The 19,372-nt window shown below is 42.9% G+C and overlaps 2 protein-coding genes across 2 annotated transcripts in view; both read left to right on the top strand.

Moving 5' to 3' along the window:
* The window catches only part of LOC125152410 (zinc finger protein OZF-like), a 516,059-nt gene that overhangs the window by 304,205 nt on the left and 192,482 nt on the right, over window positions 1–19,372 (top strand). The window lies entirely within an intron of this gene.
* Window positions 10,647–14,523, top strand: LOC125153131 (vomeronasal type-1 receptor 1). Its single transcript, XM_047836046.1, has 3 exons — window positions 10,647–11,530; window positions 13,968–13,992; window positions 14,101–14,523. Exons 1-3 carry the CDS (start codon window positions 10,647–10,649, stop codon window positions 14,521–14,523), a joined length of 1,332 nt encoding a protein of 443 aa, XP_047692002.1.

Raw genomic sequence — 19,372 nt, 5'->3', positions numbered from 1 at the left:
GTGCTGACAGCTCAGAGCCTGGAGCCTGTTTCTGATTCTGTGTCTCCTTCTCTCTGACCCTCCCCCGTTCATGCTCTGTCCTTCTCTGTCTCAAAAATAAATAAACGTTAAATTAAAAAAAAAAATGTACAGGTGGGATTGAGCCAGATGAGCTTCAGAAGACACAGCAGCCTGCACAATCAGGTACTTAAGACTTGCTGTAATCCACCGCATCAGTGATAACACATGCAGTTGCCTCTCCTGGATGTCCTGGACAGCCCGAAGAAAGAAAAGGAAGCCCTGACTCTGTTGCTACATGTGTCATTTTGGCTTATGGATACTGACTGCATCACACACAATAGGGATATCTCTGAATGATGGGGCAGGGCTGCAGAGGCCTCTGTGGATTCCAACTGGACCTCTTCCATGGCTTGAGGAAGTCTCCTCACTGCCCTTGGCTTCCACTACCTCCAGTCTGAAATGGGAACATTATCATTATCTCCCCTGTACTGAGGGAAATGGAGAGAGCTCAGTTACGATGTGTATCCCCAGTGACAAGCATCTCCGTGCCCCTCTTGTGAGGTGGGTGAGGACAGTTCCAATCCTCTGCCCATGTTCCCAGAAATACAGTCTGCAGTTGCTAAAATGGAGCTAGCAGTGACAATTATCAGATATACTTCACATCCTGGTTTCTGGGGATTCACTGGGATGATGGAGGACCATGAGATGAGATACTTGTGCACCACTGCAGCCCTCCCTGTCCACAGCCAGGGGGAGCTGGATTTAACCAAAGGGATCTGAGTTTAAATCCCACATCAGCTTCTTAGACTGGGCACTCTGTGTGACTTGATAGTCTGCCTGAGCCTCTGGCCTCGCATGACTGTGACATGGAAATTACATTGTGTTTACTGTGGGGGCTGTGGGTGGATTAATAAAGATAATCACACTGAGCATTTGTCTTGGCCAGGCACTCCAGCATTTGCTTTTTCAACATTTAAATTTTTTTAAATGCTTATTTACTTTTTGAGAGAGAGACACACACACAGAGTGCAAGCAGGGGAGGGGCAGAGAGAGAGAGGAAGACACAGAATCCAAGGCAGGCTCCAGGCTCTGAGTTGTTGGCGCAGAGCCAGACGTGGGTATAGAACTCATGAACCGTGAGATCATGACGTGAGCTGAAGTCAGATGCCTAATGAACTATGCCGCCCAGGCGCCCCTGAATTTTCAACATTTTAAAATTCTCATAACACCCTGATAAAGTGAGAACTATTGTTATATTCATGAGGAATCATGGCTCAAGAAAATCAAGTGACTTAAGGTGACACAGTAGCTGAGTGTTTAGAACAGATTCAAACTGCAGGAGTCTGGCTCCAGAGCTGAACACATCTGATCCCTTTACTACATCATGCGGAGTCTTTAGTCTGTGAGGCTTGGTGAGGACCAGGGAGGCTCAGCTACCATTGCTGTGGTTCTCCTTGTTGGAATTATAATCATATTCCCTGTTCCTCTGATGTCCCAGATCACTTATTGTCTGCCCCCACAATCCTCATAGGAATGCCAATGTCCTCTCCAGTGGATTCCCCAGGGGAGGGTTTTCTCTCAGCCACAACTGCATTAGGTCTGAAGTCTGTGTCCTTCCCCAACTCTTGAGCCCAGCATAGGCCTTGGTGATCTGAGGCTGGGTCTCTCTACCCCTTCACCCGAGACTGACAGGCTCTGATCCCCATCCAACAGCACAAGGCCAATGCCACTACATCTGTTTGACTTCCCAGGTTTTGGATACCTTCAAATATGTGGCCATAACCTTCACCCAGGAAGAGTGGGGACAGCTGGACCTGGACCAAAGGCCCTGTACCAGGAAGTGATGTTGAATACCTGCGGGTTTCTGGTCTCACTGGGGAAGGGCTCACCTCTCTACCCCTGGGTGGGGGGACCCCAGCCTTCTTGATTCCTGGCTGATAAATGTCACAGGAGCCCACCCTCCCTCCTCTCCAAAGACACTGCAGTTTTCTGGCTCCTTCTCTTCCTACCTGGTCTTCCTGTATCTGCATCAGGGATCATTGGGATAGAAACAATGTCCTTCTAAACACCAACCCTCACCCCAGTGCCCAGCATGCTCAGGCCTCAGTCTACAGTCCATATTCTAGATTACACAGGAGGAAGCTGACTGGCCCAGCCTGGTTGGGGCAGGCGTCCCAGGACCCAGTTAGCAAGGCTGCGAGTGATGGGCTGTTCTCAGAAAAGAACAGAGGACTGGGTGGTGAGGGAGAATCTAAAGACGTATCTCTGAAAACTCTTGAATAACAAGATTTAGAGACCTGAGCTGGTGAACACGATTGACTTTCTGGGAGGGTGGTGTGCCCAGGGAGGGCCATCCCCCCATAATTTGCCTAATGCATTGCTTCCATCTAGCTGTCCTTCAGTTGTAGCCTTTACAATAAGCCAGTAAATACAAGAAAAATGTTTTCCTGAGTTCCATGACCCAGTCTCAAAAATTACCAAAATTGAGAGGCAGGTCATAGGAACCCTCAAATTTGTAGCTGGGTTGGAAAAATGTGTGGGTAGCCTGGGGACTCAGGCTAGCATCCACGGTGAGAACAGTTTTGTGAGACTGAGTCTTTAACCCTGGGAAGTCACGCTGACTCCAAGTAGTATCAGAATAGGATTGACTTGTAGGGCACCCAGCTGGTGTCAGAGAATTGTCAGCCAGCAAAGTAACTTCCTAAGGAGGTGCCAGATCCAATGGCCTGTTGTGCTTCTTGTGCCTTATCAACTGCTCTTGATTGACCAAAACTAGCTGCTCGGTCTATGGATGGCAGTTCCAAAGTAAACAGCATCCTTTTTAGAAGGTGGCCGCTCTGATCGAAGACAGAAAAACCGGTGCACTAGGCTAAATTGCATGCTTTGTGCTTCTATACTTGGGTTTTTACCAATTCATGGGTGTGACCCATGGCACGATCCGCTGGCCTGGCCTGACCAGGCGGAAGGGCAATGGAAACATCCTATTGAAGTGATTCCCATATGGAGCACACACCTGTGGTAATCTGCTCCGGACTGATTGTTCCTGCCCCCGAATTAGTAATTGAATAGTTTACTATCTAACCACCAATGTGGCTGTACAGAGAGAGGGCCTCTTCATAAACGTTAAGTGAGGTCATAAGGGTGGGACACTGGTATGATAAGACTCCTGTCCTTATAGGAAATGATACCAGAAAGCATACAAGTGCTTTCTGCCCACCTCCCCACCCCCGTCTTGTCTAGAGAACCACCATAGTATTCCTATCAGTTGTGGTGACATCTACTGAACTAATGGAATTTAAAAATGAACACATAAAGGTTCAAGAGGGTGGCCCCTCACCTCTTTAACATATTTGCTTCGGTATCATCTTCCCTACGATTCTTACTATGAACATCAGATTTAATGTTGCAACCCTTCCTCGACCACCAAAGTTTTCATCATTCGGGCTCTGCGTTATTGTTTTCATTTTCTGTAGAACATGACACCTTCTAATAAACTAAAGAATGTAACAGCTTAATTTTTTTAATGCTTTCTTTCCCTCCACTAGAAGATGGGCTCCATATTTGTGCACTGACGCTCCAGCGTAGCCACCAAAGTGCCCAACGGACATAAGAACCTCAGTAAATATCTTGGAGAATGCTTAATGGATAGAACATCACAGGTTTCTGCTAATTTGAAGCACCCAGCTATCCTTTTTATCTCTACTCATTTGCTGCTGTCCCTTCAATTTCAGTACCTGCAGTGAGCTCAAGAATGGAAGGGAATTATATTTTGAGATAAATTTTCAAAATGTAGAATAATCCTGGATAAGAAGGTGCTCAGTTTCATTCTCTAACTTGTCAGATCCTAATGTTTTCTGGCATTCTCAGTGTTCCTTGAGATTTTTTTTTAACATTTCAGAGGCAAATTGTTCCTTAGATATCTCTGCAACCTTCAATAGAAAACCTTCTAAATAAACATGATCTCCTTCGATAATTTGTACAATCCGCAGATGTTTTTGAAAGATAATCTCAACTCCCTGTGTAGGTGTTGTCACTGAAATTACAGGTGAAAGGATAATAATTATCCACCAAGGAGGTCAAGGAGATGAGATCACGGCACCCCAAGCATTTAGATCAGGTTCAGACGCTGCTCTCCACACTGGCACGCATCTTGCTGCAGCATCCATCGTCCTAATTGCAAATGTCATCTGGTAAGTGTCTATTTTTTTCTTTTTTAGAAGAATGTCAGATTCATAGGAGAATTCTACAAAGTAGAGGGAAAACCACAGAATAATGTGTATGTGTACATGTATGTATGTTTTCTGGGATTGAAACAGTTTTGTACAGAGCGAGCAATGATTCTTTCTGAGAACATCTACACACCATCCTTTTGCTCGCCTTCTGTAGGGCTGCCTGGCATCTTTCCTCTCTCCTCACAGTTACAGCTTTTGTGAAATCTTTTGTTCGTCCCTGCCCAAAGAGACTAAACCTCACGGTGTTCACTCTACTATTTCCCAGTGCAGACCTATGACCAGAGAAGAGATGATAAGGCTGAGCTCCCTGCCCTGAGTTGTTAACTGCAGTCTGTGTGCCAGGAGCTAGCACATTTAATTTTGTTATATTTTGTTGTGAGCCTGTTGTGCTAAATGGATGCGTGGTAACATAGGTCTAAACTTTCTGACATCGGTAAAAGAGAGTAAACATTTATCTTCTTTTTTTTAAATTGAAGTTATTTTTTTAATGTTTATTTTTATTCTTGAGAGATAGAGTGTGAGCAGGGAAGGGGCAGAGAGAGAGAAAGACAGCATCTGAAGTAGGCTCCAGGCTCTGAGCTGCCAAGAACAAGCCCGATGTAGGGCTCTAACTCATGAACCGTGAGATCATGACCTGAGCTGGTCTGGTGCTTAACCGACTGAGCTACACAAGTGCCCCACATTTATCTTCCATTTACAGAACTAAAAGAAACTGAAGATTTCTGGAGGGGAGCTAGGTGGGGGATGGGTTAAAAGGGTGATGGGCAGGGACACTTGGATGGTTCAGTCCGTTGGGCATCTGACTTCGGCTCAGGTCGTGATCTCGAGGTTCATGGGTTCCAGCCACATGTCCGGGCTCTGTGCTGACAGCTCAGAGCCTGGAGCCTGCTTCGGATTCTGTGTCTCCCTCTCTCTCTGCCCCTCCCCTGCTCATGCTCTGTCTCTCAAGAATAAAATAAAACATTAAAACAAACAAACAAGGGTGATGGGCATTAAGGAGGGCACTTTTCGGGATGAGCACTGTGTGTCAAACATAAGAGGTGAATCACTGGGTTCTACTCCTGAAGCCAAGACTATACTGTATGTTAACTAACTAGAATTTAAATTAAAAAAATAAAAAATAAAATAAGAAATTAAATTATTATTTGAAGAACACTGTGCCTAATGGTTGTAGGATTTGGGGCTCGAGCAGGGAGGGAGGAATAATCAGAGACTTCAGTAGTCTTCTGATAGTAGTATTAACCTGCTGTGTAATCCAGCGGATGGTAAAAATGCCTTGCTAGTTAACCTATTGCTTCTTGCTGTTAACCCATCCTTCTGCTGTTAGCCTATTGTTCTCTCTACCCTCCAAGATGTATGTTTATCAAACTAAAAAGATAAGAATAAAACAATGGAATAAAATTCTGACTGGAGAACTTGTTTGACGGGGAAGTTCACGCCCCCTTGCTAAGAGCAGGAGTCACTTAATTTGGATCCTCCCTTTGTTGCCCAACACCCTGTGATTATGGGAATGTCATGATCCTTTATTGCCTTTGTACTTCTGAAGTCTTTAAGGGCTGGAATGATCAGTAACCACGGCAATTTCAGATTTTAGGACTCTCATGTGGGCTTTTAAAAAAATGTTTATTTATTTTGAGAGAGAGAGAGAGAGGGAACATCAAGAGTCGGATGCTTAACAGACCGAGCCGCCCAGGCATCCCCCCCTCCCCCGCCCCCAAGTCTTGATTTGGGCTCAGGTCATGAGCTCATGGTTCATGAGATCGAGCCCCATGTCAGGCTCTGCACTAACAGCACCAAGCCTGCTTGGAATTCTCTCTCTCCCTTGCCTTGTTCTCTCTCTCTCTCTCTCTTAAAATAAACAAACTTTTTTTAATTATAAAATTTTAAATTTAAAAACTACGAATTTCACCATGAAATGTTTAGGAAATCAATTCATGCATAAATTTCAGGTGGATTTCCACTCTGACACCCCCTCCCCTGCCCCTTTCCTCCTTCCCAGCCCAGACAGTTAACCCTGCTTCACTTGTGGAGGATCCTTCTAGACCAATTTATATTCAGTCACGAAGATCTCTCTTAAGTCACATCTGCTGATTTACGGCTGAGTGAATTCACCTTCTGCATTCTTTTATGAAACATATTAATCAATGTCCAAGGAATATGATGGATCCTTACTAGTGAGGGGTTTTCCTCCTATTCACCCCACGGACTCTCTTATCACTAGCCCATTAGGTTGTTTACCAAGCGTGAGGTGTCTCCCCCACACTTAAATACAAACTGCTCTATTTCAGTTACTAAAATAGAATTGAAATGTATTTTACACAGCATTTACTTTAATCTCAAATTGCACAATCATTCCAGAAAACAAGAGAAAAAAATGTATCAGGTAAAATTTTATGTATTCAGTATTCTAAATGATTTTCAAAACATTTTAAATTGGCAGCTGTTTTGTATCTGTCATGACATGGTGTGTCAGGTTCAGCCAGACACAAGAGAGGGCCAGAAAAACAGTTTATTATAGTCACGGGTCCTACAGAGACAGAGTCCGGGCACACCAGCAGGGGGTCATTGGTGGAAGAGCCAAGGGGGTTGACTCAACCAAGCAGGTGGAGAAGGTGGGGGATGGAAGAGGAAATGGAGGAGGACCTCTAGGCAAGCGCCTTTATTGAGGGTCAGGGTGGAGTACACGGGAGACAGTGAAAGGGGATTCCACTGGCGCATCTGAATATCCCGAGGTCACAGTCAGGAAAGGCAAGACGAGGAAGTTGTGGCAGGGCCCAGCCTTCAACTGATGCACCCAGTCACCTGGGTGGGGTGTTCGGACCCTGGTTGTGGAGATGTTGAAGCAGCAGCAAAATATTAACTTTTAAATTTCACAGTATAGCAGACCGATTTTAAAAGATCCATTTGTGAATCTTTTTTGATATGAAAAATGATGCAATTTTTCTATCAGAGGAAACTTAAAATGAGATTGCAGCAAGAGTATATGTATATTTGAAAATGCCAGTGTCATTTGCACTGTAATTTGGCCTTTTCTGATACTTATGAGAAAAATACATTTTTTAATATATGTGTTCTTTTCTCAGAGTTGCCTGTTCTTTTACGTTGCCAAAAGAAGCACTGAGATTATTATAATTACCTTTTTTATGTTCTACATGTTTAATTTTTTAAGTTTTATTTTCTATTGGTTTTAGGAATCTTTCAGTAAAAGATACTACAAAAATGAAAAGGCTTACATTTTTTATTAAGAAGTGTGATAAGGGGCTCCTGGGTGGCTCAGTCAGTTAAGCATCTGATTCTTGACTTCGGCTCAGGTCGTGATCTTACGGTTTGTGAGTTTAGACTGCTTGGGATTCTCTCTCTTTCCCTCTCTCTCTCTGCCCCTCCCCTGCTTGCTCTCTCTCAAAATAAATAAACTTTAAAAAAGTGTGATAAAAATGTTTTCCGTTCTTAAGTTTGAATACATGCTTGGTAATTTATTCAGGCAAAATTAATGCAAACATACTATATTTTTTCTAAGAGATTTACATTCTTTATGTTTAGATGTAGTATTTATTTTCTCGAAGATTGAAAGCTAGATATATCTTTAAGACTTCACCAAATCTCCAAATATTTTAATACTGCATATAAAATACCACTTCTCCCAGCTAATTCATCATTTAGTGTTATCATACATAAGCCCCTATAAACTTATCCTATAAAAATATTTGCAAACATAATTTGCAAGCTCCTTGTTCTATGCCATGTTTGGTTTTCATCAATAGAAACCTCTGGTTATACTTTATATACTAAGGCAAGTTGTGTCATTAAATTGTGTGTATTTTTGACATTTGTGGAGGAAATTTAGAAATGTTAATATTTCTTTGGAATCTTATGAGACAACATACTTAATAGTATGAATTGAATTAGTAAGACTGGAAAAATTTTCATTTAGGACAACAGTCTTCTGATACTAAACGAATGCTATGATTGATTTAAAATACAGTGTCTGGTTTTCATTCAGTGTTTTCCTCAGATACTCAGTTTTTAATATTGTTTTCAAAATTCCATTTGTCTTTCACTAATGCATTTTTGCTTATACATTTAAGAAGACCGTTGCCTATCTTAAGGGGAAAAAATGGCTGTCTTGATGTGTGACTATTCTAAATTATATTACTGATCCTAATAACAATTTCTGTGTTTCCAGAGTGTTTCTCAAGTGTGTAACCATTTCAGTTCTTGATCATGGAAACTGAAATACATCTCACAGCTGTTATTCCTGCCTTGTTGAAACAGCCATGCCAGGAAGATGGTGACTCAGTAAGGTGCTCTACATCATGAACATATTTTCATGAACATGGACACATTCTTCTACTTTGTCATCCAATATTGAAACATTGCATCTGGAAGAAGGAATTGTTCTTGTGAGGAAGTTTCCCCTAAACTGTTGTTGAGTTTTCTATTATTTTGTTTTGTATCTATTTTCACCATGATGGAAAATGTTTTCATTGACATTAATAAGTATCATTTAAAACAGACAAGTTTGGGGGGACTGCCCAGAGATTTCTTACTGTGAAACATAGTCCGTACTGCTGTTGCAGGAGAAATAGGTGATATTCCCCTTTATCCATTTTCCAGGAATTAACTGCTTCCTCAACATCTTCCAGCAGTTTTGCACTTATTTTTATGTCACTTATATGGATTTGGCTTACATAAATCAATCATTTGGGGTTACACTGTTGTACCAAAACTTTGCAAGGGCACCTTCGTCAGGTGGAATCCTGTGACCTCTAAAAAGCGACCTCAGTGTTCTTTCCTTGCTTCCCTTTTATGACAAGAAGTTTCAGTTTTATCTTGGAAAGTTCCTGCCCTAGTCCGCGAATAAGCCCCCCGCTTCCCTCAAGACACTCTTTACGTACACAAGAAAATGGATTAAGAGACCATAAAATGGGTGCTAGAAGTAGGCATTGTTACAGCATTGTCCATAATTTCTAATTTTTTTTCAGTTTGCGGAAAAAATGCATCTATGTTTAAAATCAAATACTATATGAGTTAATATCAATTGTTCCTACCAAATACGTGTTTTAGTTTTGTTCAAGTTCTTAGGTTATATATTTATTTTTTCCTGACATAGAAAGCTTTATTTTCCATTCATAGTAATATACTTGTTTCCAAAATAGCATCCCAATACTTTTTAGTAAAATACATACACAGACTTTAAGATTTCCTTGCAGGTAGTTTTACCTTAATAGAACTTCCTAGGAAAATAAAGCCAATCCCATATTTTCGAGTCACTCAAAATGTCTCTTTGACATAGAAAGAAAGCCAATGGGGTATTCAGTTACTTCTTAACCTTTGAATTTTGTATTTTAAAACATTAGTTTGCCTTAAAATTGTTTAATAATTGTATGATATGTGTACATTTGTACAAATAAAACAGTATAACAAGATTTTTCTCTAAAAACTAGCTTTAAAATCTGCCCCATTCCTATGTATGTTCTGTGGCTACATTTTCATTCCTCCATATACATGGGAAAAAAACCTTTAGCATTCTCTACACAGAGCTCTCCATCTAGCTTTTCATTTCAGAATACATACAGTTTATAACCGTAGGTCAGACTGTAGAGATCCTCCTCACTCAATTTGCAGGCATAGAAAACTCTATTGTGCAGGTGAGCCATGACGTGTTTACTCGGCTCCTGTAGGTAGACCTCCAAAGTGTTTTCAAGTGATGGTGATGGTCACATACTTCATTGTTTTAAGACTTTCTTTTCTTTCTTTCTTTTTTTTTTTTTTTAGGAGTTTTAGGTTCACAACAAAATTGAGGAAAGCACAGATATTTCCTTTGTATCTCCTGCCTCCCTACATGTATAGCCTCTTCCATTATTAGCATCACTTACCAGGATGGTACTTTTTTTTTTTTTTTTTTACCAAGGATGACACTACCTTGATACATTATAATCACCCAAAGTCCAGAGTTTACTTTAGAATTCATTCTTAGTTTTGTAAATTCTGTGGGTGGACAATCCATTACTATAATATCCTACAGTAATATCTATTATTATAATATCACACAGCATATTTTCACTGCCCCCCAAATCCCCTATGCATGCCTATTTATTATCCCCTCCCCTTCCTCTCCAATCCCGGTCGACCACGGATCTTTTCATTGTCTGCATAGTTTCGCTTTTCCAGAGTGTCACATAGTTGGAATCCTACAGTGTGTAGTTTTTTTTCAGAACGGCTTCTTTCACTTAGTAATATGCATTTGAGTTTTCTGCGTGTCTTTTCATGGCTTGATAGTTCAATTCATTTTAGTACTGAATAATGTTCCATTGTCTGGATGCACCACAGTTTATCACAAATTTTTTTTTGTTTTTCTTGTACTGCCATTCATCTGGCTTCAACTAAAATCAATGTCTCGTAGATATTGATGCGATGGCTGCCACCAAGTGGGAAATAGGAATCCTCTTCCTCACTCAGCTGGGAGTGGGAATCCTTGCAAACGCCTCTCTCCTGTGTCTTTATAACTTCACACTTCTCACTGGACACAAGGTGAGACCCACAGACTTGATTCTCAATCAACTGGTCTTAGCCAACTCCTTGGTGCTTTTATTGAGAGGGATCCCTCAGGCCATGGCAGCCTTTAGATCAAAATATTTCCTGAATGAGACTGGATGTAAACTTCTTTTCTATTTCCATAGAGTGGCCAGAGGGGTTTCCCTCAGCACTACCACACTTCTTGGTGTCTTTCAGACCATTAAACTATGTTCCAATTTCTCTAGGTGGCTGGAGCTCAGAATAAGATCCCCAATGTTCATTGGTTTCTGCTGTCTCCTTTGCTGGATCCTGCATCTGTTGGTAAATATTTTTGTTCCTATCAAAATGATTAGTCCTATGAGTGGCAAAAATTTTAGTGTGAGAGTAAGTTATGGATACTGTTCCTCACTCAATCCAGACAGATTTCTCCAATTTGTGGTTGTAGCAATATTCTTCATAACTGATTTTGTGTGTTTGAGTCTCATGGCCTGGGCCAGTGGCTCAGTGGTCCTTTTCCTGCTCAGGCACAAACAGCGAGTCCAACACATTCACAGCCACAGCCTTGCTCCCAGACCTTCTCCCGAGGCCAGGGCCACTTGTACCATTTTGATCCTTGTGAGTGCTTTTCTCTTCTTTTACTCACTGTCTTCTCTTTTGTTTGTTTGGATGGCTCTATTTGCTATTCCAGGCCAGTGGCTGGTGGATGCCTCTATGTTTTTGTCTTCATGTTTCCCAACATTCAGCCCTTTTGTGCTCATTTTCAGTGATACTCGCATCTCTCGGTTTTGTTTCATTTCTTGGCAAGGAAAACATATTTTCTAATCTGATTGTGACTGTATGACTCTGTTCTCTACATGAAATTAATCATTTCTTCCACCAGCTGTTAGTATTTAAGGGACTAAAAATTTTCAGATTCTTGATATAAATTTATTATTCTGTGTAGAGTGGGGCAGTTAGATCCTGGAAACCACAATCCTATATGAGTCCTAACATGAACGTTATTTATGTGCTTACACAAAGAGTATACTGTTTTAGCTTCATCAGTGGAAAAGATGATGACATTCTGAAATAGTATAACAGAAGTAAAATTTTGAACTTGGGAAGTGGATAAAATCACTCAGTTTGGGTATTTTTGAGAGGGGTGGGAGAGTCGTAAATTTTATGTAATATTAACTTTGCCATGTAAATAATTTTCAAGTATATAATTCAGTAGCATCAGGTAAATTTGTAATGCTGTGTATCTACTGCCACTATTTCCAAAGTTTTTTTTATAATTTCAAACATAAATTGTGTATCCATTAGGCAATAACTCCCCATTCACCCCTCACTCCAGCCCCTAGGAATCTCTCATCATTCTGTTTTTATGAGCTTGTTTATTCTAGATATTAGTATTCATGGAACCACATCTTTATCCTTCTGTGCCTGGCTTATATCACTTAGCATAATGTTTTCAAGGTTCATTCATCTTATGGCATGTTTCAGCATTTTATTGCTTCTTACCACTGAAAAATATTCCATTGTTTGGGCATGCCACATTTTATCCATTTATCTATTGACGGACGCTGGGTTGTTTCCACTTTCTGGCTGTTGTGATTAATGCTGCTATGAACATGGGTCAAGTATAGATTTGAGTCCCTGCTTTCCACTTGTTGCAGTATATGCCCAGGAATAGAATTTTTTTTGGTCAGATGACCTATCTCTATGAAGCTTAATGAGAAGCCGTATTCTGCCTTCTCACTTTGCAACATTTTATATTCTCATAAGAAGTGTATGTTTCTCCACAGCCTGGGCAACAACTTGTTATTTTACCCTTTTGAAAATAGTCATCTTGGTAGATGTCGATTGGTATCTCATGGTGGTTTCATTTGTATTTCCTTAATGACCTATGGTGTTGACATGTGAAGTAATTTACTCCTGCTGTTTCCATTGTCCTTTTCCTCATTTGTTTTCCCTCTCTTCTGTATAACTGTATAAACTGTATAAACATGTACTGATACCTACTCCGCTCACATGAAACTCTGCCTCCTTTCACTTCCTGAAAGCTCTATCCCATTTCTCAAAATGTCCCTCCCAGTCAGGTTTGCAGCACACACGTTAAATTCCTTTCCCCACTCTCTCTTCTGTTCTCCAAATGAAGTCAGGGAAACCCATTGTTCTTCCAGTGAGTAAACTCCACGCGGTAAAACAGATATCCAGCAGAAAGCTGACGCCCTCTATTGGAAATAGAGGTAATCTATAAAATGAGTGGAGGCTGTCATTTGGGGATTTTTCTTCCCTCTCTTTCAGCTCACAAAATAACTTCCCTAACTCAAGTGAGTCCTGTTATAGAAGGGGTTCCTCCTGCTTTACATAGGATTTTCCTTCTGCTTTAAAGCAGGTCTGAGATTTCATGCTATATGGTTGACCCTTGAACAACACAGGTTTGAATTGCATGGGTCCAGTTATATGTGAATTGTTTTCAATATATACAGTACAGTGCTGTAAGTGTATATGTATATTTGTTTCTTGTTCATTACTAACATTTTTTTCTCTACCTTAATTGGAAGAATACAGTATATAATACAAACAAAAAATGTAATCAACTGTTTATGTTATTGGTAAGGATTCTGGTCAACAGTAGGCTATTAGTAGTTAAATTTTGAGGGAATCAAAAGTTATAGGGATTTCAACTGCCGTGATTGGAGAGGTGGAGAAAGTTGAGGGGCTGGGGAAATGGGAGTTGGGGGTGTCAGCGCTAACCCCTCCTCATTCAAGAGTTAAGTACACTCTGGAATTCCTGTGTGGTCCTGACAAAGTGGGGTATGGGCAGAGAAGAAGCCTTAGAAACCTGCATGAGGTCACAGAGAATTTGGCAGAAAACTAAGGTGCAGGGCAAGGCTGGGAAAGGATAGAAAACAGCTGGCAGGGTGCTGAGAACAGGCTGGAGGATGCACAGGCCTCACAGTGCGGGTAATATTAGAATCCTGACCAGCCAGAGGGGAGACACCCCCCTGAAACACTCTAGATGGTCAGTGGAGACCCTAGAAAGGCCGCACTTTAGGTGTAACAGGGTGCCCTAATATTTATTTATTTATTTATTTATTTATTTATTTATATCATATACGTCATATCATCTATCATATATCATATGTATCATCCCTTAATCTGAAGAAAGTGCTGGGCTCTCACTGATCCCCCTTTCCTGAGGGAACCTGATTTATTCTTTCCCTCCGCGGACAGATATTCTCATCGGTCAGTGGATCAGGTGTGATCTGAGGTCGCATCTGACCGGGGACAGCGTGGGCTGGGCACAGAGGGGGTGGAACTTCAGACCCCACAGCGCCCGCTCCCACCCCCCCCCCCCCTCCGCCAGAGTTCCCCCTTTCCACCCAAGGGGCCTCCAGGGGGCGCCCGCCCGGGTTCCGGGAGCGGCGCGGGCCGCGAGCTGCCCCGAGGGCGCCCCGAAGGACAGCAGGGAGCTGCGGGGTCCTCCCGGCAGGGCTCCCCCGGAACTCTCAGGATCCAGGCGCCGGGTTTCCGCCGCGGATCCCAGGGGCGAAGGCCCCTCCCACTTCGGGCCGCATACCTGGCCTGTGTGCGCGGAGGCCAAATCCCGATCTTTGCGGGCGACCGGCGGGAGGCGCCCTGTTGGCTGGGATCCGGCGAGTTCTCGGCCCCTGTCGGCGGGAACGGACTGTACACTTTGCCCAAGGCTTCTTCGAGCCTTGGTGCTCGACTCACAGGGGTCGTTTCCGGCCTGGAGGCTGTTCTCTCCCGTCCTGACCCCAGCCCCTAAGCGCCCGGGACTGACTCTGATGCATCGGACTACGGCCACATGACGCGCAATCACACGACAGTCGCTTGCCGTTGGGTCCGTGTGCACCTGCAGTCCCGGGGAGCATCCGAGCCCGGTGGAGTCTGGAGAAATACACGTCTAAACACTTGGGTGATCACCTGCCCACAAGACTCGCAGAAACTGGGTTTCAGCCCACTTGGGAAGCGGAGCTCAGCCTCTGCCCTCGGACAAAGCAGCGCTACTTCCCAGAGACCCTCGCGGGGCCGGTGACCTTTGCTCCGCAGTGACAAGTGCCGAGCGCCCCTCGCGGAGACCAGCAGTGGCCCTACACCATCCGAAAAAGCCTTCTGCCCAGCGGAGACGCTAAGCCAATGAGCGTTCCGGATGGAGTGCTTCTGTGTCAGACGTAGGCTGGGGGCGGGGCTTCCGGCGTCGCTACCGTGTTGTCCGCCCGCACACGGCCTGCGGAGTGTGGGGTCCCGCCCAAGGTGATGAGGCCGGAAGACCCGAGTTGGACTTAACTGACTGAACCACCGAGGCGCACCGAAGGCACAAACAGGTTTCTAAATCCCCTCGTGTCTTAAGACTTGTGTGGCATAAGTGCCTGACAGTAAGCATGAGGATTATAATGCAGGTTAAGCTTTTGATTGCCAAGGCATCCATTGCAAAGACATCCATCTGAAATACACATATTGCCTACAACACAGCTACTAACAAGACAACAAAGTTCCTCCTTTAGAAAGCCATGAATAACCTGGAGAACTGATTGCCTTTGGGACCTCACTTTTCTCTCTTGAAACCCTAGTGTCCAGCCCATTCTTCTTCTTTAAATCCACCTGCAAAACCTGGGCACCCCGCCCTTGGGCACCAATAAAGGAAGAGCCCCGGGTCGGAGCTTCCTCTCTCCCTCTCTACCCTTGACCCGCTATGTGGCCCTTGGCATGACTTGTACCCTCTGGGACCTGTGAGGAAGAAATCTTGTCCTTTGAAGTTCCCTCATGGTTTTTGCTGAAGCGCAACTTGCAGTCATAATAAGAACTGTAAGAGCCAGTCCACCTACCAACATTGGCTCCATGGGGCTCACCACCAGTACGATGGCCCAAGCAAGGACCTCGGTCATTAATAGCAGTAGAGTCACTTTTGATAGGCTGAGACAGACATAAGAGACTTGTGACTGTCCAACTGAGAAATAGTTGGTAATTTTCAAATCTCTTTCTCTGTTTCTCCTTTCCACCCAAAATTAGTGTTGAGATTTCCCTGCACACAGGTCTATTTTCCTTTCACCTACTCCACCTGAAGTTACCCCCTTGGTCATCTCATCCAGTCTTGTCTTTTCGATACTTAGAAGCTTACAAACTAACAGTGTTCAGAGTTAATCCTGACAACACTGCTCTCGAAAATTCTCGAGATTTGCCTGCCGACTTGACAGCTATATTCACATGCTCAACAGGCATCTTGTACTTACTATGTTGGTGTCTGAATTCCCGATCTTCCCTCCTAACCTGTTTCTACTGCTTTCCCACAATCTCAGCTGATGGCAATTCCCTCATTCTACTACTGTTCATGTATGAAGTTTGGGAGTCATATTCTGTACCTTTCCTTTGCTCATGCCAATTGAGCAACCCAATTGAAAATCCCTTAGGGATGAAAAGAAATAACTTCAAAACACATCGAGTACCTAACGATACTGTGTCCAGTACTGCCCCAACTTTGATTGCAGACCTCATTACCTCTCACCTAGATGTCTGTGATAAGTCACCCGGCTAGTCATCTATCTGCTGCTAACCTTACCTCTTTTTAGGTTCTCAGCCTGCCTTCTCCTCATTTCTCATTCAGACACTTAGCATGATGTTCCAGTCCCTGTCATGATTCCTCTATCAACCAGGATAAAATGGAAAGCTCTTCCAGTGATCTACAGTGCCTTTCATGATCCAACTGTAGCTTTTACCAAGCCGTTCCTCACTCACATGCTTTCAGTTGCATTATCTTTCTTACTCTGACTGGAACATGAAAGGTCAGCACTGGCCCAAGGCATCTGTTCTAGCTGTTTCCTCTGTGGAACACAAGGCTATACACAGAGTTCACTCCACGGTCTTCAAGGCATTCCTTAAATATGCTTTTATTAGTGGAGCATCCCACTCAATTCTCTTTTTCTCCAGCTTTATTGAGGAATAGTTGACAAACCCGCTTCGATATCACAACCCATCTGCAGTCACTCTCTTGCACTTCTCATCATTGTTATCTTTTTTTTTTTCTGTTTCAAAGCACCTGTTCACTTAAAAGATAGTATGTTGTTGGGGCGCCTGGGTGGCGCAGTCGGTTAAGCGTCCGACTTCAGCCAGGTCACGATCTCGCGGTCTGGGAGTTCGAGCCCCGCGTCAGGCTCTGGGCTGATGGCTCAGAGCCTGGAGCCTGTTTCGGATTCTGTGTCTCCCTCTCTCTCTGCCCCTCCCCCATTCATGCTCTGTCTCTCTCTGTCCCAAAAATAAATAAACATTGAAAAAAAAATTAAAAAAAAAAGATAGTATGTTGTTTATATTTATTTTTATTAATATCCTTAATATGATTATAAGCAACATGAAATATGGTTTGTTATCTCATTTGTTTCCTGACACATTATGCACACCCAATAAAAAGATTAATGTACCACATATACTCAGTAAATGTTTCTTTAATGTTCACTTATTTATTTTGAGGGAGAGAGAGAATCCCAAGCAGGCTCCGTGCTGTCAGCACAGAGCCTGATGCAGGGCTTGAACTCACGAAGCATGAGACCATGACCTGAGTCAAAATCAAGAGTGGGACGCTTAACCGACTGAGGCACCCAGGCGCACCACAATAAATGTTTATTGAAATAACAAAATGAGACACCACTGTCTCCTTGTTCAGAAACTCCTGGAAAAGTTTTCTTAATTCTCTTTCTCTGTGTATCCCTCAAATCTGGTATTTTTTTAATGTTTATTTTTGAGAGAGAGAGAGAGAGAGAGAGAGAGAGAGAGAGAGAGAGAGAGAGAATGCACAAGCAGGGGAGGAGCAGAGAGAGACAGGGAGACACAGAATTCAAAGCAGGCTCCAGGCTCTGAGTTGTCAGCACAGATCCTGATGTGGTCTTGAACTCACAAACCATGAGATCATGACCTGAGCTGAAGTTGGACGCTTAACTGACTGAGCCACCCAAGCACCCCTGAAATCTGCTATTTTTAAGGGTCCATGGGAATTTTAAAATATCACATTTGGAGAAGCCCTCAGGATGGCAGGAACCCAGAATGCAATCTGCTCACTATTTTACCTTGTTTCATAGAATGGAAGGTCCTTTGGTCACCTGCTATTGATATTTATCTCAATAATACCGGGGAGAATACATATCTTTAATTATTGAGATATGCAGTCACATCAGTTAGAGGTGAAACGATAATAACTTCCCAGAAAGAGATGAGATGACAGATACACAGGCCTTTATTTCAAGGCTCATATACTTATTTTTACATGTATGTGGATACCACCATGACAACCACCATCCTGGCAGCAAATGGTGATGTGGTAAATACGATTTCCGGATAAGTGTCAAATTTAAGAAAGAACATATTATGAAAATAATAAAGAAATGCAGTCTTGAAAATCAATACTTCTTGCTTGAGTTGGGACATAAATACAAGGAGAGGCACGTGGATGGTGTCTGAGGGACCCAGAGACATGTCTTCCTCTTCTACTTGCTTTAAGGCTACCTACTTTTCTGCGTTCTCTCTGATAGCCTGAGTTCATCTTTTGTCTCTGTCCAAACTGACTGATCCTCACAATATCCACTCTGAAGCCTTCATTATGCATGAAGTGAGGATCAGTAAGAAAATGTGTTCAACTCACAGCTGCTCTATAGCCATCGTTGGCATATACATGTTTTTCTTTTCCAGGCATAATTTGCTAACGGAAGTTGGTAGGAGTATTAACTTTTTTTTTCTTTTTTTACCTTTTACTGATATTTTCCCAGCGCTATCCTGCCACTATCCCTGAATGACTGCATAACCATTATTAATGGGTTTCAGTGATTTTCATTTCACAACTGTTTCTGAGATCATCTCAACTCCCCATACAGACACCATCCCTGCAGTAGCAGCAGGAACGATAATAACTTCCCGTCAAATGGATGAGATCTTAGTGTCCCAAACCTTTACTTCATAGTCTGGTATCCTCTTTGCCCACGTGTTCCTATATTGGCGAACACTTAGACGCTGTCCTCTTCCAAAATGACATTTGGTAAATGGCTCTCCTTTTATTATTGTTTTTAAGTTTATTTATTTTGAGAGAGCTAGAGCATGAGAAGAGGAGACGCAGAGAAAGGGAGCGAGAGAGAGAATCCCAAGCAGGCTTCGCCCTGTCAGCACAGTTGTCTCTTCTTTTAAATACTCGCCAGATTCCTAAAAGGAATTAAATGTGGCTAAGGATAGGGAGTAACAGATATTATGGATACAAACCCGTGTTCCTCAGTGAGTTGGACACAATCACTACCTATACGGCCAGCAGAGAGATTTTCTGTGGGAACCAACAACAGAGTTCACCTTTGTCCTCCTGCTCTACCGCAGTCTAACACTTTGTTTCCTCTCTGTCCTGTCCCTGTGCGGAGTCTTTTTCTTTTGTTCCTGACCCAGCGTACTGAAACTCACAAAGCTGACTCTAACGTTTCGGGCTAGAGGCATTTGAAAAGAAAGAAGATAAACTATTAGGCTCCACGTTTTGTGTCTGCACGACTCTGTGGAATGGGCTGAGTCACTGGGAGCATCTGAAATAATACTTCTAGAATCCGAGAAAATACTAAGCTTCAAGGAGTCCGAAATAACTTCTCTAAACACCTAGG

The sequence above is a fragment of the Prionailurus viverrinus genome, chromosome E2, assembly GCF_022837055.1.
Source record: "Prionailurus viverrinus isolate Anna chromosome E2, UM_Priviv_1.0, whole genome shotgun sequence".
Taxonomy (NCBI): domain Eukaryota; kingdom Metazoa; phylum Chordata; class Mammalia; order Carnivora; family Felidae; genus Prionailurus; species Prionailurus viverrinus.
Note: the sequence above shows the minus strand (reverse complement) of the source record. Positions and strands in the feature narration are given on the sequence as shown.